This window comes from Varanus komodoensis, unplaced genomic scaffold, assembly GCF_004798865.1.
Source record: "Varanus komodoensis strain SLA01 unplaced genomic scaffold, ASM479886v1 scaffold34_1, whole genome shotgun sequence".
Taxonomy (NCBI): domain Eukaryota; kingdom Metazoa; phylum Chordata; class Lepidosauria; order Squamata; family Varanidae; genus Varanus; species Varanus komodoensis.
In genome coordinates, this window is record NW_025335854.1 from 9528743 (window position 1) to 9550111 (window position 21369).

General features: G+C 47.7%; 1 protein-coding gene across 1 annotated transcript; it reads left to right on the plus strand.

Moving 5' to 3' along the window:
- Window positions 1–204: 204 nt before the first annotated feature.
- Window positions 205–18954, plus strand: TADA1 (transcriptional adaptor 1). Its single transcript, XM_044439267.1, has 8 exons — window positions 205–327; window positions 1046–1137; window positions 1882–1947; window positions 7428–7525; window positions 10339–10548; window positions 12080–12231; window positions 15901–16063; window positions 18197–18954. The coding sequence occupies exons 1-8, from the start codon at window positions 254–256 to the stop codon at window positions 18347–18349; spliced, it is 1008 nt and encodes a 335-aa protein (XP_044295202.1). The 5' UTR covers window positions 205–253; the 3' UTR covers window positions 18350–18954.
- The last annotated feature ends 2415 nt before the right edge of the window (window positions 18955–21369 follow it).

The window sequence follows — 21369 nt, forward strand, 5'->3', positions numbered from 1 at the left end:
CGTTTCCTTCGTGAAAGAAAGCATGCCCTCGTTTAGGTCCGACATGGGGGCCGAAGACTTGTAGACCCCGCTTGTTAGAGGGAGACTCTAAGAAGGGAGCAGAGCTGGGAGCATTGCCGTTTGGCCGGCAGTTGCCAAACAAAGTAACAAAATGGTGCCGCAAGGATTGCTATTGCGGTTGGCGCGGCTGCCAGGCGTGGCAAATGTGGCGCGGGCGGGCGGCTGTTTGCCGAGGGGGGGAGCTGCGCTCGCCATGGCGACTTATGTGAGCGAGTTGGAGGTGGCCAAGAAAAACCTCAGCGAGGCCTTGGGCGAGAATGTGAAGCAGTGAGTGACCAGCGGTCGCCTTCCCCGCCTGCCTTGCGGCACCCGCCCCGCCGCCGGACCGCATTTCCGAGGGAGGCCTAGCGCGGCTTGCCAGCCTCGGCCTCGATTTTGGCTGTTCCCCCGCCCTGCCGGGCGGAGCGGGATGCGCAGGATCCCCCTTCCCCAGCCCTCTGCGGTATAGGAAAGGGAGGAAACCGAGTCAGCGGGTCCTAAGCATGCATTGCAACAGACAGGCCATTGAATGAAAGACTAATCTCGGTTAAAATAAGGGGCACATGATCTCCCTGTATGGCCTCGACAGGCTAAGTGGCTTTTGGAGGAAAAATCTTTGGGGGAGACGCACCAGCGGGGAAGCAAGCAGGGTCTGTGAGCCCAGAATACGGGCTGCGGGGCGGGGCGGGGCAGGGTGATTCGGACCGGCTGCAGTAAGGGAGACCTCGCAGGGCCCCCCAAATGCACCAATTGCACAGAAAGGGTGCAAATGCTACTCTTGGGCTGTCGTTTTGTATGTCAAATATGCTCTGTTTTTAAACTCTCATTCATGGTAGATAAAGCCTGCACGGAACGTTTCTCTGATGACTGTATCCCTAAGAGAGTCAGTTGCACCTGGAGGTTTTGAGAAGGGGTGGGTTCCAGGTTGTATACGGGTTTAAGAGGAAAGGGTAGCTTTTGAAGGCAAAGCCACGTGTTGAGCATATGCTGTTAATATTTTACACAGATACTGGGCTAATCTGAAGCTATGGTTTAAGCAGAAGATCAGCAAAGAAGAGTTTGACCTGGAAGCACGGAGGCTCCTTACACAGGAGAATGGTGAGGAAAGTATATTACTGTGCCTCTTTCCATTTTTCTCATTCCTAAAAGTAAGTGAACTTGGCATTAGCCGCACTACTGGAAAGGAGGGGACATGTCAGTTGTGTTTAGTTACTAAAAAAATGGTTCTGCTATCAGCAAGCTTTGGGTATGGAGCTGTCATTCACTGAAACTGCAGTGTGACAAACTGTGACCCTATTTTGCCACACCTTTGGAGATTTCATCAGGCCTAGCTCCAACAGGTATATATTTCCAGAAGCTACAATGGATTTTTAGAGAACAAAGACTAACAATCATAGGAGGCTGAATTATATTTAAACTTCAGACTGTTTTTCCCAACATGTATTATTTTATCCTTCCTTATGTTGCACCGCATTTGGCATTTGGAAGCCATTTCCTCAGTTTGGAGAGATTCTTTTTGAAATAGGACCTTTTTTGTTTTAAACACCTGGAATAATGTGGTGTGGCAGGCAAACATTTTCCCACTCTGCAATATCCTGTACACAGTACTGTAAGTGCGGTCGCACCACAGTTATATATGGGCGATATGATCTAGGTAGTTTTCAGTTCCTTTCCTAATTTGGCCAGTGTGGGGCTTTTTTCACAAGAGCCACACACTGCTTTTGCTCTTGCAAATGCACACAGCCTTCTCAAGGAGTATCTCCCGTACCACTTTACGATGCTGATGTAAATGCATGTTCCTTGGAGCGGGCCTTGTGTCAGCTGTCTCTTTTCTTTCGGCAGTCCACTTTCACAATGACTTCCTCTTGGCTATTCTCACACGATGCCAGATCTTGGTTTCTGCACCTGGTAAGTCAAACCTAAAATTCTCATGGATCTAGACCATATGGGAAAGGAGAAGTAGGCTTACCTGAGGGATGCTTCTACTGTCTTATTCCTGCTGCATAAGTTTTGAGTCACACATTAAGATTTGCATTGCTATCGTTTCAGCAGGGTTAGGTATAGGCTGAGTTCTGCTTGTTTTATTTTCCCAGGGACAGAGACATTTCCTTCCCAAAAGGAAGCCATCCTAAGAGTCTTAAGGTTGACAATGATAATAAGTAACACCTTCTGTCCCCTGACCTATTGATTCCTGTTCTGTCTTCCTGATCCGCCGAAGTGCTCCAGGGCAACCAGCAATGCAGTCCCTTACGCAAAAGTTCCCACCTGGTGCTGGGAAGCAACACAGAGGTAGAACAGAAAAGTTCCCAGGTTCAGTCCTGGGATATGGTCTTCTAGATGTAACCTGTTTGCCTGCAACAAGACCTATCTGGGTGACAGAATGGGACCAATGGCTAAAATATTTGGAGTTCCTGAGAACTCTGGGAAGCTGTGGGTAATCGTCAGTATCCAGAGTAACAAGGGGGCTGGGCTGAACTGGTAAATAGCTTCTCGCCTTACTTCTTAGAAGCTTAGAGGGTGGCTTCTGTAATCGTTGCCAGTTGAAGTGGCACAAAGACTGGCACTTTGACTCGGTGGCCCCAAAGAATGAGCACAAAGAGTATGCAGGGTGGTCCCAAAGAGCATAACAGTATGTGCATTCTTCTCATGGAGCTAAAAAAAGAGTTTCTTGGATTCCCTGGCAACATTAAAAATTAGAAATCGGGAGAGACAGCTCAGTTCTATAACCAGTCATATTGCACAGGAATGGTTAATAAGGCAGGGTATGGCAGCTTGCTGTCCCTCTCATGTTCTAGCTAATTCCCTTAATAGCCTGCACCAGGTGTGGGTGAAGTGAGGCTCTCTCAAACCCAATAGTTGAGGCTCTCTGGGCAGTTCACCAAAGTTAGAGTTCTTGTGTGTGGAGGGGTATGGTACTGCATGGGAAAGATGGCTGGGTTTTAACAGTTTAACCCAGTTGTGCTCCTCTGGGAGAAACCTCCTTCTCTACTGGGCCTCACTCTAATATCCATATTTCTAATTAGCTGCAGGGGGTGCTCATAGCACAGCACTAGAGCAAAGTCACTGCACAGAGAAGTTCCTAGGCGCCGTGCCTGGTATCTCCAGTTAAAAGGATCGCAGGCAGGAGAATTGCTGAAGGCCTCTGCCTTGGGCAGAGCAGGCAGTGCTGGGCCGGAGAGACCAGTGGTGGGTCTGCCTGTGGAGGAATCACTGTCACAGGGTGACTAAGTTCAGTGGGACTTATTCCCAGTTTAATCAAAACACAACTGCAGCCTTAATGTCAGGCATTCTCCTTCCAGCGAGGTTTCAGAGGAAAGCCTCCTCATTTGCAATAGAGATGTTGAAATGCTCGGGGGTTGTCTCTTGTTTTTTGGAAATTTTTTGAAGCGAGTGGCCGAACAGTGTTGCTCTACATGGGCCTGGTCGAGCGAGGTCCAAGCGCTCAGAATAGTGACTCACTGAAGTGCACCTTGGGCCAGCAAACTGGGATGCAAACAGCAGTCTTCCTTTGCCTGTGTATCTGCTCTGCTCGTCCATGAGTGAATCGCGCCGTCTGTTGTTTTGACGTAACCTGTCATCTAAACAGAGGTCAGGCTTTCCCAAAGCGGAGTGCTGGTGAAGGGAGTGGAAGACCCCGCCAGTGCTTCGCTGCCCCAGGCACCTTCTGCCGTGGGTGGAAGGGAAGTGTCTAGGGGGAAGCAGCAGAAGGGAGGGCTCGTTGCATTCACATAACTCCCAGCGTTATCATGTGAACAGCAGCCACGGCCGTCTGCACCACACCCCGCTGGGACCACCTGCCCCTCCCGCGTGCGTACCCTGAGCATCCGCGTGCCGTCACCTTGTCGTCCCTTTCAGACTTCTGATCAGTACAAGCCTGTTCTTCGGGCTTTGACTCTGCCCCCTCACCCTTGTCTGCAATGCCTTTGCATTCTGGAGTTGTCAGCCCGGCCCGTTCACTGATGTGTGTCACCCTTGCCTCAGTCTGCATTTTCTCACCCTTGCATTTGAGTCTGAAAATGTGGGCTGTACACAACTTGGGACAGTGATCTGTGTTTTGCTTGCACTACTTTGTGAAGCACAATGCGCAGGGTAGATACTGCCACAATAGTAGTACACTAATAGTAATGGCCACATTTTGCAGGATAAGATTTGAGGACATGACATGTATGTGACAGGGTCATCAAGTTTTCAAGTTAATCTCTGCAACCATGGAGGCGAGAAACGTATTTAGCAAAACAGAACGTGAATATTCCTGGAGCCTGCAAGGTTCTTTTGGCTGTCCTTTCTGATCGTGTGCCCATGTGCAGATTAGTGCCTTTTCCAAGTCCCACAAATCTCATGATAAACAAAGCTGCCCTGCTTCATATGGACTGACTGGCTCCCTCAAATAGCTGACATGGAGCACTTTGGCGGCTGAAAACTCTTCTGTACTGCTCCCTGTTTCTTCAGCCCAGGAAAGAGAACCGTGACTCTTCCTTGTGTTGTTCCCTGCACCCCAGTAACCTTTTACTCTCTGATGTTGACTTAATCTCACAGTCTGTTGTGCTGCCATAATGTGTCGTGGCACGAAAAAGAAGAGGTGAGAGGGCTACATAATGTTTGTGTAACAATCTGAACAGCTAATGTCCTCCCCGCATTGTCTGAGGGAGCCATAAAACGGGCCTCGGAGCTAGGAGTCCAAAGGCTGAGCCCCTCTTCTGCTCCCTCCCAGCCAGTGCAGGGAAGCGATGCTGGCTGCCCCGCCAGATTGGCTTTGGAGAGGTAAAGGGGCAGCCAGAGAACAGGGAGGGGAGGCGGCTGGGGATGGCAGCCTGCTGCACGCCCAAGCACCGCCCCAGGCTTCCTTCCTCCCCTCTCAGGGGTCCTCAGACTTTTTCAACAGGGGGCCACTTAAAAGGTGCTGGCGGTGAGTGTGGGCCGCCAGGGCGGTGCTGGCGGGGGGCACACGCGGCAAGGCAGTGGCTTGCTCGCGCGGAGATCGTTTTCTCCGAGCGAGTCCAAAAAGATCTCTGCGCAAGCAAGCCGCCTCTTTGCTGCACGTGCAGTGAGTCCAGAACCTGGCTGAATGGGCACGGCAGGCCAGATCCGGCCCACGGGCTGTAGTGTGAGGACCCATGCTCTAGACGGTCAGCAGTGGCTCTCCAGATGAAGTGTGGGGTGTGGGGTAGGGGGCAGTGGGGATCGCCGCCGCCACCACGCCCTGCGCTGTGCCTTGCACATGGAGGCTTTGTGCATCAAGGACAGAGGCTTTCAGGTCGTGCCCCAAGGAAACGGGCAAGAATAAATCCAGACTCGAGAAGGGTCTATATACTTTGCAGATCTGCGATAAGCAAACAAGGTGTGCCTGAGTGGCAAACTGCCAGGTGAGTTTGGCTTGCATAAATCTGCAAAAGGTTAGAAGGAAGCAGGCAGTGAACTACGGCACAGCCCAAGCGCAGCGCAAAAGTGCGTCCACAAGTCTGTGTCTGGGGTGTTGCGTGAGTGGCTGCATGGCTCCTTGGGTATGTCTCCCCATCAATGTATCACAGAGTATGTGATTGTAGATTGAGTGGGCTTCTCTGCCAGCACTGGTTTGTGTTACTGCTTTTATCCAGCTTTTCAGGCTATTTCCCCCCCAAAGCAGTTCTCGCCAATAAAAAAGCCGCTTATAAACAAAAATGGCAAAGCACATGAGGGAAGGACAAGACACCACATGAGCTGAAACTCCTTTATTTAGTTTACTTCTTTGTGCAATGTGGGTTCTTACCAGAACAGAAAAATTGTTTCTCCAGAGCTTTGTGCATCATCATCACCAAAGATGGTTGTCGGTTGCCTTCACAACTAGTTTTCTTGTAAGATAAAATGTCTATTTCATATTGTTTCTTTGACTCAAGTGCCAAAATGAATCCAGCTTTTCTTTCAGTCTACCTTTGATAGAAGGAAATACAGAAATGGCTGTATGAGCTGTTGTGGTGTGCCCTGCAGATCAAGAGGGATTTCACATTCCCTTTTCTGCGATCTATCTATCTATCTATCTATCTATCTATCTATCTATCTATCGTGTCTCTATCTAATGTGAGAGACTCACATTCATTTTCTTCTTACTGCTTTTCCTGTCCCTGGTGCCTTTGCCATATTTATTGGTGCTGCCGTGGGAGGATGCTGCCTGTGCTCTTCGTGGGTCACATGGGCCACAGCACGAAGCTACTTAATACTGTGAATTGTGGGGCGGCCTGAAGAACTGTGCTGGGAACTGTCCAGGGGAGGCAAGGGAAAAAGGGACTTTTGTCCACGCTAGTGATGCTTGCTAGGAGCAGTTCATATTTTTAAACTAGGTGGTTTCAGTGGCTTTTGTTTTATTTCTCTTTTATCCTGAAAGACCTAGATGAAAATACTGTTCTTATATCCCCAGTACAGTGGTACCTCGACTCACGAATGCCTCAGTTCACGACCAAATCGGGTCGCAAACAGAAATTTCATACAAATTTGGCCGTAGGTCGCGAACTCTGCATTGGGTGACGATCGTGAGCATGCCCGCCTTCCCTGCACGGGGGCATGCGGGGGTGGGGGGGAGATGGCCGCGATCATGCCCGCTCCCCCCCCCCATGGTTGGGGGGGGGGGGGGGGGGTGGGCGTGATCCTTTTTTTTTTTTTTCACTTTGCTTCACATTTTTTTGATTAAAAAAAAAAAAAAAGATTACAGAACGGACTAACCTTATTTACATTGACCCTTATGGGGAAATTTGCCTTGGCTCATGACCAATTTGGGTCGTGACCAGAGTCCTGGAATGGGTTAAGTTTGTGAGCCAAGGTACCACTGTATTAGCTGTCCAGACAAACCAATATATCAAGCCAAGAAAAGAGTTATTTTTAAAATGCACCATTTTTCAGTATTTTATGGCAAGTTTGGGTCCTACTGATGCAAGCAATGTATAAGCACATGGTAAAAAGTGATTCTCTTCTCCAAAGAACATAGCCTAAAGATATGGGGTAGCATCTCAGATAAGTCCTACTTAGACTAGAACCATGGAAATGAATGAGATTTAATTAGTCACGGCTAATTAACTACTGCAACTTTTCTCAATAAGCTGTGATTCAGAGATCTGCACATGTTGCTACATGTTTTAATTTTGCTTGAGCAGTATCCTTGTATGACAACCAACTGCATTTTAAATACAGGAACATTCGAAAAAGATTTTGCAAGCTGAGGAAATGGCGATGGCCTGAAAAATGAAATATCCGTCGGAACTTGGGTAACCACTGGCTTTTGCAATAGGCACTGGCTAGATGATGTCCGGGACAGCCGGTCTGGTGAGGGGGAAATGGTACCCTTGCGTTTGAAAGGCAGAGACACAATGGATATCCTGGTCGAATCTAAGGCGTGCTCTGTTCTTCTTTCCTGCTTCCAGAGGGTGCTGGCTCCCTGCCATGGACAGGAGGTTCTGCGACAAAGCCTGGCAAGCCCAAAGGGAAGAAAAAGTTTTCTTCCGTTCGGCAGAAATTTGATGTAAGTGTATCCTTTCCTGCATGCACTAGAAACAGGGAATTAGTAAACTTAGCCTAGAGTCTGCAGTTCAACATCAGGAGAAATACAGTGCTGCCCACATAAGCAGCAGCCCTGTGTCAGACTCGCTTCTCCCCCTTCACAACATCCTGTCCAATTTAGTACATGTCTCCCTGCATCACCACGCGATGAATTCTGTGCCCGCACTAGCGGAGAGCAGGGGTGTAGAAAATCTTCTTGAAATAATGGGAAGGAGCAGAAGGGGAAACTTCGAATGGGACTCCTATCTGGCACACTTCTAATACGTGATGTCACTTGAGGGGATTCAAACAGTCTCTCTGCAATAAGTTATACAAGTTAGGAAATTGGCCTTAATTGCATAATAGAATTGCTTAAAGTGTGTCTTTCAAAGACTCAGAAAGGCATTTGCAAAGGCTTGGCTGGGAGAGGAAACCAGAAGGGAAATGGCACGGAAACTGTGATTTGGGTAGCCGGTAGGGGCCAGTATGGCAAGAAGCAGTAAACCTGGTAAAGCGACGTGCGCAGTATGTATGGAAGAGCTGCTTCTCAGCAATGCCATTCCTGCTTTGCCCTTGCGAGTTTTTGAGGCATCTGCTGATATTGTCTGCATCGTTTTGAGCCTTCCTTGATAAAAAGCAGAGTTGGGAATGTGACTTTTAAGAATGAACGTGACATGAAAGAGAAATAATATTGTCTTCTTGTTGGCTGCAATTTTGATGTAATGAATATGCAAAGCTCTCGGTATAGTAAGACGTAAAATGAATAATGTTCAGTTAAAATAACTGAAGGAGAGCAGCCAAGTAGGAACATATTTTTCTTTTGTGGGGGGTGGTTAACTCAAATGAATCCTCCAGATAGGTTATACATTTCCTAAACGATACAATTACCATAAACTCACGTGAAACAAGGGGGTGCAGTTGGCTCAGGGGTTGAGCCATTGAGCAGCTGGGCTGTTGATCAGAAGGTGGGTGAGCTCCCGTTGCTCCTTCCCAGCTCCTGCCTACCTAGCAGTTCGAAAGCATGCCAATGCAAGTAGATAAACAGGTGCCGCTTTGGTGGGAAGGTAACAGCATTCCGTGCACCTCAGCATTTAGGCATGCCGGTCACATGACCACAGAAGCATCTTCAGACAAGCTGGCTCTTTGGCTTACAAACGGAGATGCCCACCGGCCCCAGACTCAGACACAACTAGCACGTATGCGTGGGGGAACCATACGAAACATATAACTCTGGCAAACATACTAAAATTGCAGTGGAAGGTAACAGCAATTCATCTAGGACTTTCAAATACTTTCCAAGACTGAAATACATGTTTTAGCAAGCCAATCTGAAAGCAAGAAGAAAACTTGCTTAGCAGCTTTACCTGAAAAGGCAGCTGCAGAGGGAGAGCATTGTCACCAAACAGGTACCCATCTTAGCACCATCTTCTGGCCTGAATAAGCAGTGGCTGCCGAAGGAGGCCCTCGGTATATGGAGCAAGGGTGAGAAGGGGTGGGAAAAAGGGCTTTTTCAGTTCTTCAGCCCTCGTGTAGTGACCTGTGGTTTTCAGTTAAGATTGTATCACTAAACCCAGTGTCTCTTTACATTCATTGTACGTTCTGGCTTTTAAAAAGATGAAATTAGCATGCCTGGAGCTTGGAGCAAATACTAAGAAAGGCCACGATATGCTTACCTATATAAATTCTGCAAATTTGCAGTTTTTCTTTGCTACCTCTTTAAAATGATTCTTTAAATATACTAAAATAACACAATAATATGCAACACATTAAATTAATAAAAGAAAACAGATACATGCACAGGCACGTGCCATTCCTACCAACTGCACCAAAAGCACAGAAGCACTCCTTTTCCAAAAAGGAATGATCTCGAGGTGAAAAGCGCATAGCGAATCTTACTGTCCAAATCTCATGGAGCGAAGTAAGCTAAGCTGCCATGTGGCACTCGAGTAGACTGGAATCCATCTCCCTGATCAGCAAAGTTGATAAATGATAACCACGTACATTTCTATTGTACCTATATGTTGATGGCCTTTTGTTACCTAATTCGCTGGGCCAGTCTCTCCAATAAAGTCAAATTGCACACTTTCTCATACAGATCACTCAAATTAGGATTCTAGCACCTCCTCAGTTTGGGCAAAAACTTGTCCGTCAGCTCAAAAAGTCAAATCTTTTTGCAAATAGTTAATATTAAATTCATTAGTTAAATTAAGTAGCATGCAGCCTGGGTTGAGATTAATTGATTTTGTAAATCTCATTTTCAGCCTCCCCAGAAGCATTAAGCAAATGGGCTTGTTCACTAACGGTGGAAGTACGTGCCTTAAAGCTCCTCAGCCTGCCCAGCATATTTACTTTTAGTTATTCTTTTACGCGTCACTGGAGTAAGACATCAGTTAGCAGTTTTCCCACCTATTCACTATTCTGCTTTTCCTAGTTATGGAAAGAGTGAAGGACTTGCGTTCAACACCCCAGTCACTGGAAAGACTCACAGCATCTCTCTGCTTTGATTTGCTGGCCTTGTCCTTGTGTATCTTAGCAGCCATAAGGGCTAGAAACTTCCTTTTATCAGCAGCCAAACTGCCCACTACACCTTTTTTTCCTTCCATAGAATTGCAGGATACATGAAGCTTTTATTAATATGTCCTCTATGAGGAGGGGGCTCCTATAAGTGGCTTAAAGATGTTTTTATCTGCTTGGAGCCTTAGCTGCACAGCAGAGTCATGTCCAAACAATAATGTTGTTTAATCTCGTTCCGTGTTGTCAGATCAGTGACTGAAATGTACTGTCGCATTTTAACAGCACCGGTTCCAGGCACAGAATCCCCTCTCTGGAGCCCAGCAGTTTGTGCCTAAGGACCCCCAAGAAGACGAAGACCTGAAGCTTTGTTCACATACCATGATGCTTCTCACCTGGGGCCAGCTGGAAGGACGGATGATTGTCACTGCTTACGAGCATGGCCTGGACAATGTCACTGAGGAGGCCGTGACGGTTGTTGTCTATGCTGTGGAGGTGAAATAAAACACAGAATAAAAACAGCGGCCCTGGTTCTGTGGCAGGCAGAAAACTCAGGCTTTTTTACAATTTAGGAGTGGGATAAAGTTCTGGCTGGCTTTCTAGCACTATAAAGATAAGAAGGAAACAGATGTCACAGAACGCGCGCACACACAATCTCTCTCCCTCTCCCTCCCTCCCCCCCTTCCCCCCCCCAATTATATTAATTTTGGTGTTTATTTTTCCAGTGTATGGCCAAGGCAGTCCATTGTCTCTGCCTGTAAATCTGCCTTTACACAAATTGGTATTTAATATTTCTGTAGTCCTTACTGTCACCTTAGATGCATAGATGCTGCTACGTCTATGATGCAAAGACTGATTTACTGGCCTTGGGCTCCTATTTTGCTTTTAAAGAACGTTCTAGTTCTCTGGGTTGTAAATATTTATTTATTTATTTTCCATGCTGTTCAGTTTGCCTGGGTGGTTCCCAAAGCAACACTTAAAAATATGTAAGAGAGTAAAGGATGCAGGTGGCGCATTGGGTTAAACCACTGAGCTGCTGGGCTGGGTGATCGAAAGGTCACCAGTTCGAATCCACACAACGGAGTGAGCTCCCGTTGCTCCGCCCCAGCTCCTGCCAGCCTTGCAGTTCGAAAGCATGCAAATGCAAGGAGATAAACAGGTACCACTTCGCTGGGAAGGTAACAGCATTCCTGCACCTCGGTGTTCAGTCATGCCGGCCCCATGGCCACGGAGACTGTCTGCGGACAAGCGCTGGCTCCCTCGGCCAGGAAACGGAGATGAGCACCGCCCCCGAGAGTCAGGCATGGCTGGACTTCACGTCAAGGGGAAACCTTGACCTTTAAGAGAGTAAAACATACTGTGAGATATATTTGAAAACGTGCAGGTATTTCTCATGAGCTGAGGACCCCACCACACAGAGATTATGTGCCCAGAACTGCCTTTTCTGTTGAGGTTTTGCTTCCAGGCACTTTTGGGGCTGGTCAGGGAGAGCTGGGAAAGGAAGCGAGGTGGAGGTGACCCAGAGGGAGTGCGTTGGCAGTGCAGGGTTGGGGTACGGTGCGAGCATGAGTGGGGGATACACTCTGGGAACGGTCAGCTTCTAATGCTGCCAGTCCCATGGATCCTGCCAACCCCTCCTCACCGGAACGCGAGTCCAGCACTGCTCAGGCTGGCATGGCTGTCTCACTAGCAGATGACTACGCCGAACTGGAGCAGGCTTGGTTGCCTTCATGTGGTGCCCTCGGTCATGTGGCCAGGTATTGGGTCAGCTGGTGGGGAGCTAGTGCTGCAGCGGGGAGCGCTGGACAACCGGTTGACCTCTCGTGTCTCTGGCAGGCTTCAAGGGGCAGAAGTTAACGCACTGACGCACAGCCACTGAGATTTCTGCTTTGAACCCCTGCTACTCATAGGTTACACAAGAATTACAATGCGGTAGTGACAGGGCAGGAGCTGGAAATCAAGCTTAGTAACATCTCACATTTCCTAGGGTGCCATTGCTAGTGCTAAATATGTTTTGTCTCTGCAGAAACACCTTAAGGATATTCTTACTGCTATAATATCAAGGAGGAAGGCCTACCGCCTGAGAGACGGCCACTTCAAATATGCCTTTGGAAGCAATGTCAATCCACAGCCTTATCTGAAGAACAGTGCAACTGCTTACAATAACTTAACTGAATGGTAAGGAAATACCTATCTGGAATGCACCATGGGACAAAATGACAGGATATGAGACTTAGATATTTCAGTAGAAACATCTGCTTTGTATTTAGTAACATTCATTGATGGTTTATTTTTATTTATTTATTAAAACATTTTTATGCCGCCCCATTCGCCGAAGCCTGGTTTAAAGATGAGCTTAGCCAAATTTTCAAGAATTTCAGTTTTCATGTCAAAATACAGAGGTTTGCAGAATTACATGAAAATAAAATGGTTGATAATTCTCCAGGATTTTTTTCTTCCTTTTTCTTTTCATATTTCTACTTTTAGGTTGTTAGCTTTTAGGCATGGTTTTTTTTTTTCATCTTTTTCACAGCACCAGTTTTTATTACTGCTATTTATTAAATGTCACAATTTTGCTAGCCCTGTATTTTGATTAGAATTGAGTTAAAAGAAAAAGATTTCATTTTTACTTTCTCTTTTTGTTGAAAAGTGCCTGTGGTGAATGTTGCTATCATATGCCGTCAAGCCACCTGCAAGTCATGGTGACCTTATGAATGAATGAATGCCCAGCTAAGCTGTAGCTTCCTTTACAGAACTGATCCCTTATAGCCGGCCTTTCTCTTCTGCTCCCACTTTCAGTTTCCCTAGGATTGTTGTTTTCTGCAGCAACTCTTGCTTTTTCATGATCTGCCTGATGTATGACAGCTTCAGTTTTGTCATTTTCCTTCTGGCTCTAGGGAGTCATTCATCTTTCTGTCAGTTAAGGATATTCAGCAAGCTCTTCTCCAGCATCGTGGTTTGAATGCATCATTTTTTCCTGTCAGTTTTCATACCCATTCATAGTGATCAGAAATGCAATAGTCTCAGTGGTCTCCCGTGAAACATCCTTACATTTGATTATCTTCTCCTAGTGCCTGTTATTGCCTTTCCAAGTTTGTGGGTGCCCTCTCAAATTGTCATCAAAATCCTAGACAATGACAGCTCCAACAGAAGTGCATAAATCCTCCCAAGGGCTGCAGTGAACTGTACAATCCTTGTATTAGGCAACAGGGTGCAGCTCAAGGCAGCCTCTGAGTCCTGGGAATAAGAGGACACTGCATCCCTGAACTGGTCTGACCAAGTTTGGTTGGTGTGGGAGGAGTAACTGAACTCCAGGAATTTTTGGATGGAGCAGGTTACCTTGGTTCCTCGCAGTTGATTTTCAGGCCTGATTCTGGAATGGAAACAGCATTTGTCACCCTAGTGGGACTGGGTCAGAGGAAGGTGCCCCTGTTGGTTCTGCCAGGTGTCACAGCAGTTTTTGATGCTCTCAGCGGCGATATCCTCGAAAGCCTCTTCCCTTTATGGATCAGGGCCATGCTTGAGGGACCAGATAATCCCAGAAAAATCTGCTTTCCAAGGCAATGTTGCTGGTGGTACGTCAAGGAACTTTCCGTGGCAGGACCATGTTTATGGAATTCACAGCTCAAAGAGCTCGTTCACTCTTACATTCACTGGTAGCTTCTGTTTCCGTTTAAGCTATTACGTCTTCTGATTCTCTGGATTTTATTTATTTCTTTTTTGCATTTTTAGTGTGATAATGTGCTGGCTTATTATCTTCATTTTTAATTGGCGTTGCACTGGTGTTGACATTTTGGTTTGTGAGCCCGTTTGTGAAGACCTGGATCTTGAAAAGCAGAATGTAAATAATGACATAAAAAATAAGCTGCTTAGCAGAACAAGCTAATATTTAAGCAGCGCCTTGTGGTATACTCCTTGCAAGCTACCCTCCAGTCTGTGTGGCTGGTAGCGGCCCTCATGCCTGCAGTCCTCCCCGTGGGGCCATGTGGGCAGAGGGGACACAGCTTCCAGAGCACGTGCAAAGGGACTCCATGTGGCCTTGTGAGGGATCTTCGCCGGACTCGGACAAGCAAGGCTTCCAGGAACCGTCCCTGGTCTCTAACACAAGCGACGGTGCAGTTCCCCATAAGGTTTAGTCAGCCCTTGGAGACCTTTTGCATGGTTCTGTTTGGCCTGCTATTGTTATCCAGGACATGGCTGAGCAATGAGTGATGAGGGGCACCAGGTGTGAAGAAACATGGCCGCAGCCGGCAGAAGCTGATGAGGGAGGAAGCGCGCCACCCCACCCACCCTGCTGAAAGACTGCTTGACACTTTCCCTCCCCACTTTTCCTTGGTGCCGTGTCGTTTTAGCTTGTAGGTCTGCAGGCAGGGACTGTTGCTTTACGTGGTTACATATGAGCCCCTCCAGGAGCCTCTTTGGCTGAGGATCTGGAGAAAGCACCCTTAAACAAAAATAACAATTGATAAAAACAATGAGGAGGAGGGGGAGCACTTGAAACAAACCCAATACCATACAAAAGATGAAAGTAAAACCCCTTGTCCAACGGCTTGCACATATAAAGAACCAGAAAGAAAAACGACAGGAGGAGATAATATTATCCAATGAAAATTCAATTAAGAATGGGCTAGTTAGACAAAGCAGGACTTAAGGTACCTTTTCGAAACAAGATGGGGCTGGGAGTGAATATGAGCAAGCCGCTTACTGCAGAGATTAGGGGCCGCAAGAGGGGGAGAAATGCAGCACTCACATTTCGACTGGAAACGATATGGGATGATGTGAATTCCGTGTGGCGCCCAGGTGCAGCCAGAGGACCCAGTGGGAGTCTGGTGATTTTCCCGCAGAGATGCTTTAGTCATATTTTGAAATGATCTTCATACTTTCATGAAATATAAATTACGGGAAGTATGCATATGATCCCCGTTGTAATGTTTGAAGAATGTCATCTGAGGGAAAACGCGGAGCTCCTTTCTGTGCCACAGATGGTGTTGACATTTCCTCAAGCCCTGCTCTCCCTCCAGCCATGCGCTGAAGCTCTCAGTGGTTTCTCCAAGGATTAAGTGATGTGCAAACACTTCCTTTGCTCACTACTGGTTGTGCTGGGTGAGATAATACTTTTCAGGAGCTTAATGTTATGTGTCTGAGATCATCAAACATGCAACTGGGAAGGAGGGAGAGATGTTTCTTTGTAAAAAAACAACAACAACAAACCAACAACAATAGTTGTCAAATGATAGGAGTCTTGCATCCTGGATTATTTCTCATTTAGCAACTGATCGTTTGATCATCTGCACATAAAGGTCGGTCTGTAATCATCATCTACTACAACCAAGCTTTTGAACTGTGGTTTACATTATCTCACAGGAAACCTGGTCATGTAATTTGCCACTGAATAGCGAGATGAAACTGTTGCTGCTGTTATTATTGTTTTGTTACCGTTATATTCTGCATTTCTTCTTTGCAAATGGACAGGCAAGAAGCAGGCTTGCTTATGAAATGTGCATTCCACCTTTTTCCAAGGAGCTCAGGGTGGTGTGCATTGCTCCCAGCTGTGATCCTCACAGCAACTCTCCGTGGTTGGTTAGACTGAGGAATAGTGACCGAGCTGCAGGCCACCCCGCTTGCGCCATGACTGAGAGCCTGAGTTTTTCCCTGCCCCCGTCCAGTAGTCTAATCACTGCATCGCACTGGCTCACCACAAACAAACCGCTGCATAAGGTTGAAAAACAAGTTGAACAAAGTGAGTTTTAAAATAGGCTTTTAACTAAAAATGTACACTCGTATTCTGAACAACGCCTGACAGTGCTAAACGTGAGGCTGTAGCCCATCTTCTTTTTGCTTTTCCAGCCCTCCTACCTGCTTAGCACCCCCTCCTGGTCAGAACCTGGCTTCCCATCCACCTCCTGACGATGCCGAGCAGCAGGCAGCCCTCCTCCTGGCTTGCTCTGGGGACAGTTCACCAGCAACGCTTCCTCCAGTGAACATGTACGACCTCTTTGAGGCATTGCAGGTAACATCCCTTAGCTTGCCTTGTGGGACAGGATGGGGATGGGAGAGAGGCTAACTTAGAACCAGCACGTGCAAGCTTTACCTTGGGGCCCCACACTGAGCAGAGGGTGGAACTCGGTGGCCTTTCTAGGCCCCCTCCAGCTCTGCCACTCTAGGATACCATGATCTGAAGAAGGCTGCTTTTTTTTGGTTGCTTTTAGCTTCCCTCAGCAGCCTCAGCTCATTGGCAGGTTTAGCATTCCTGAGGCCAGCCCTGCAGTTCCATGCCAGCTGCCCGTCCCCTTCCTTAGTAGCTTGGCCTGCCTTCCACTTTCACCATGTGGCCTTTTCTGTTTTAAAGTAATCTCTAAGCTTTCTATAACGCCACATTGGCTGCTCCTGTTGCCCACTGCCTGTCTTTCTAGTTGGAATGGCTTGCACTTGGGTTTTATATCAGAGGTGCTTTCCATGGGACCGTGCTTATCATTGTACTGCGTTTCTGAAAGTTAGTTTCCCTAAAATCCAGGGTACATGTTTGGCTACACTCTACTTTTGTTTCCTTTAGAAACAAGAATTCAGTTAGGATGTGGTCACTTCCCCTCAGTGGTCCCGTAACTGCCACTTTGTCTGTTATTTTTATTTATTTATTTAGAGCATTTTTATGCCGCCCCCTTTGCAAAAAGCCTCGGGGTGGCTTACAAAGCAAATAAACAAATGTACAATTAACCTTAAAAGGTCATCCTTGTTAGTTAGAATCTAGCCAAGAAAGGCAATCTTCTAGTTCCTTCCTCCATTTTCTGTAGGAGGAAGTTTTCAGCAACTCAAGTACAGAATTTCTTGGGCCGTGTTTGGCAGAATTTGTCCCCTAACAGATATAAGGGGAATTGAAGTCCCCTGTATCTCTGCCCAGCACTGATTAGGCCTTGTCTTGAGTATCGTATCCATTTCTGGGTGCCACAGTTCAAAAAAGATGCAAACAGATTGGAAAGGGATCAGAGGAGGTCAAGAAAGATGATCGTGGTAATGAAAACAAGGCCTTATAAGGAGAAATTGAAAGCAGTGGGCATGTTTATCCTTGAGAAGAGAAGACTGAGGGGGGACATGACAGCACTGTACAAGTACTTGAAAGGTTGTCACACCCAGGAGGGCTGAAATGTCTTCTCAGTCAATCCGGATGGCAGGACACAGAGTAACAGACTCAAGTTACAGGATGACAGGTTCCAGCTGGACACCAGGGAAAATGTCCTGACCGTGAGAGCAGTGCAGCAATGGAACCAGTGACCCAGGGAGGTGGTGGCCCTCCCTTGCTGGAGGCATCCAGGAGGCAGCTGGGCAGCCACCTGAGAGGGGTGGCTTGGCTTGGAGTTTGCATTGAGCAGCAAGTTGGACCTGGCGCCCCGTTGGCTTCCAACTCTGCAGTTCTTACGAGCTGAATGCAAAAAATAAATAGGCACAACTGGCATGTGTTTCCTACTTTAATGCTGAAAATGATTGGAGCCTTGGGTATTAAAGTTTTGGGAAATGCCAAAAAAAAACCGAGTAGGCAAGAAAAAGGAGCTGACCTGCAGAGCCCGATCGCTTGAGGCCTGCGGCCTCAGGCATTGATCTCCCCCGCTTGCTCACGCTTGCAGTGCCCACCATCCAGCCATCTCTGTCCCCGCTGCTCTCGTCTCTCTCTCTCTCTCCCCTCTCTCCCCCTCCCTCCCTCTCTCTCTCTCCCTCCCTCTCTCCCTCCCCCCCCCTCTCCCCCCCTCTCTCCCCCCCCCCCCGCCTCTCTGGGTGCCCATCGACGGATTCCTCACCCTGGAGAAAGGAGTAGGCAAAGCTGCCTGACTGGCAGTGGGAGAGGCGAGCCAGGAGAAACCACCCAAAGCGAACAAAATGGGGGGTCCCCACCCAGTTCCCATATCTGATGCATTCCCATATTACTAATTGTTCCACTGCACAGCTCTCCTGCGTCATTGTCGTACTCGATGCCTCTCTCCTCCTCTCCTTCTGTTGTCCGTTGCACCGTTTCACCAAAAGTGCGATCTAATATAAGCCAAGGAAGCACAGAGGAGAAGCCTGTGCATGGAGATTAGCTCCAGTTGGAGAGCGTGACCACGCTCAGTTCAGAAGTGGTTGCTAATAGGATTCCTTCATGTGTAACTTGTAGATCCACCGAGAAGTGGTCCCTGCGCACACAGTCTACGCACTCAACATTGAAAGAATCATCCTGAAACTCTGGCACCCAAACCATGAGGAACTGCAGCAAGACAAAATCCATCGGCAGCGGCTGGTGGCAAAGGACGGACTCCTGATGTGCTGAGGCCCCGGGCGGCCGTCAGCGCTGCCTCTTGGCCGGGCCGTGTCCTGCTTGGCCCGAGAGGTGGCTTTTGACTGTGGGATCACAGACCTTGCATTATTGTGCCAGTATTTCCACGAAGAAATGGGGACTCCTTCCCTATAGAAAGACGACTTGGGAACCCTGAGCATCTGTTCACTCCCCAACAGCCGTGTAGCATCAAGATGGCCTTGGCTGCTTTTAGGCTGGACTGGTTTGGAGGCACTGACCTTTTAACCAAAGTGCTGGCATTCCTTCGGAAAGTGTTTTCGGTTCTGCTGGAAAAGAAAGGAAAAGGGACCTTCTTTGCTACTGAGAGCCCATTTCTGTTGTAATTCCCTTCATGATGTGTGATTGGCCGATTCCCTGCACCACAAGATTGGCCGCAACTGGTTCTCCAAGCCACCAAGGGAGGCAGTTTGAGCCACTACCCTGGGCTATCCAAGGATACGCGTGACAAAGAGTCGTGCTGGTTTTTGTTTGCATCTGTTTTGTACACTGTAGATTGAAAACAAACAGGCGAAATCCTGATACATGTAAATAAACTTCATTGCATGACAGTTTTAATAAAAAGGAATCTTTCTTATCTATGTATCTATTGTTCCCCCTTTCAGGTAAGTTTTATTGACAGGCTTTTGGCTAAGAAAGTAATGTTCAATGCTGGCTTTTTCTCAGATTGCAAAAATGTGAATCTGAGAAAAGAACCTGAAAATAATCTAGTCACCACCCTGAACTTTTTTTAAGTGTGACTTTTAGTTGCTTGAAACTGTTTCTGTTAAAATCCAAGTAGTGTTGTACCAAAGTTGTGACAAAGGGTTCAGAGCCATTTTGCATGAAGCCTTCTGCACACAGGTCCACAGCAGTAACACTCATCCAGAGTGTGATCCCACAGTCTCGGACACTGTGTGCATGAAGCTCCCAGAGAGGCAGGGCAAAGTGAACGGGGTGTGAGTGGTCCAGTTGCGATTGTGGTTGTAGCATGAGTCTCCCGCTGCAGAGCTCTTCTGAATGCAACCAGGTCATGTCATCTGCCCAACAAAATCATAAGCCACTACCATTGGAGACAACAGCTCTCGTCTGGCGAGCGTTCCGAGTCACCTGAATATCCGACCTGTTGAGACAAGTCCAGCTGGCGGTGTCCCAGTGCCTCAACCTACCCAGGTTTCAAGGATAAGTTTTGGTCAGTGAGTCCTGATGATGGACAGTTGCAGCGATACATATGACCAGGTGTCCCTTGATCTTTGTCCATCTCAGCTTATTCGGGACAGTGAGGGAGGATTGGCTGGGTGAGTCGGAGGAGTGGCTGATGTATTTTTGCTGGCCACCTTTACAGAAGTGATTATGCCACCACTCCTGAAAAACCAAGAATGGAATGGAACCCAGAAGTGACTGTTCAGTTCTGAAGAGTCTCCTTTTGGGCAAAGCAATCCTGCAGAGACCTGGACCCATTTCCGTCTGGATTCAGGCCTGGTTTGGGAATGTAATGGACTTTCGTCGCTCCTACGGACAACCATGACCAAGCTTCTGATGCCATCAGTCATAGTATCTTCTTGGACCAGCTCTGTGAGGTTGGAATTGGGAGCACTCTGTTAGAGCAGCTCCATTCCTATGTGTGGGGTGTGTTCCGGAAAGGGGCAGTGGGCACTGTGTCTCAGCCCCTGCACAATCGTGCTGTGCAGGGCCGGGAGACACAATCCCACTAGCAACAGTTTTGAGGATCTGTATGAAGCCCTCGGGTTGCATCACTTTGCTCTCTGGAGCGGGATCTGTGTGTGGATGGCAGCCAGCTGTATTCTGCTACATCAGAGGCAAAGGGGTGCTCATGCGTTCCCTGAACCGGGGCCTGGCTGTGGTGGTGGTGTGCAGGATGAAGGCGAACCAAGTGAAGGCTCGGTGGGGGGGGGGGTGGGGGGGTGGTTCTACTCTACCTGACCAGGTGGGATTGCGCTTCAGGGACAGGTGTGTAATCTGGGGCTTATCCTAGTCATTCAAGACACACCTGCGCTCAGCGGCAAAGAGAGTCTAGTGTGACAGCATCAGCCATTTCCAGGTGGGGACCTCTGAAGAAGGCCTGAAATGCTAATGCAAAAAGCACATCAAGTCTGCCCCCCCCCCCTTCCTTAAGAAGAAATCGTGATGGCTAATAGAGGCAGCGCTATTCTTCTCAGTGGGGATCATTGCAGGAAAAGACCCAACTCAATAGCATCGCAAGGCAGGCAGGTCTGTTAGTGCCCCTCACTTTTCTCTAAAGACAGACTTTTTTTTAAGGGGGAGAAAATATGATGTAGATGTATTAGTCCGCAGGTGCTCATGACAACATCTGGTTATCCTGAGTGGCTCAGAAGAGAATTTGAAGAAGAAAAATACAATAGGTGATTTATTAGCTGTTCTCAAGGATGTTCTGGAAATGAACAGATGGTCAATGCATTCCCGTAAGCACAGACTTTTCATTACTGGGAGATGACGAAAAGTATCCTGAAGAGTGTGTGTGTTGTGTGTGTGTTTGTAAACAACCGGTCCTCAAACAGCCCCACATAGTCTGGTAGTGAAGAATTAGACAGATCATCATTTTTTTTAGACTGTCATCTTTCGGCACTATTGTAAACAGCTTTATTGGCAGGCGAGCGCCAGTGGGTCCCTTCCCTCTAGCAGCGCGTTCCTGTGCTCACCTACTCAGAGAGAACCGCTGGTCTGGTCAATGGGACCTAATCCCAAACACAAGCGCCTAAGTGGGAAGCCAGGCGATGACTTGCGTAAACCTTTGGTGCCCCTGTATGGTGGCTGATAGACCAAGTCACAAAGGGAGTCCCCCCGCTGTTCACTTCCCATCTCACTGATCAACACTCCAAGTGGCCTTGGGCAAAAGACCTCATTTGCAATACCAAGATAATGGGCTGATCACATAAGATTATTGCAAAGATTGTGTGTGTAGCTCTTTGAGCATGCAAAATCACTATATAAGAGTGTGTGTGTGTGTGTGTGTGTACATGTACATGTGCTTTCTT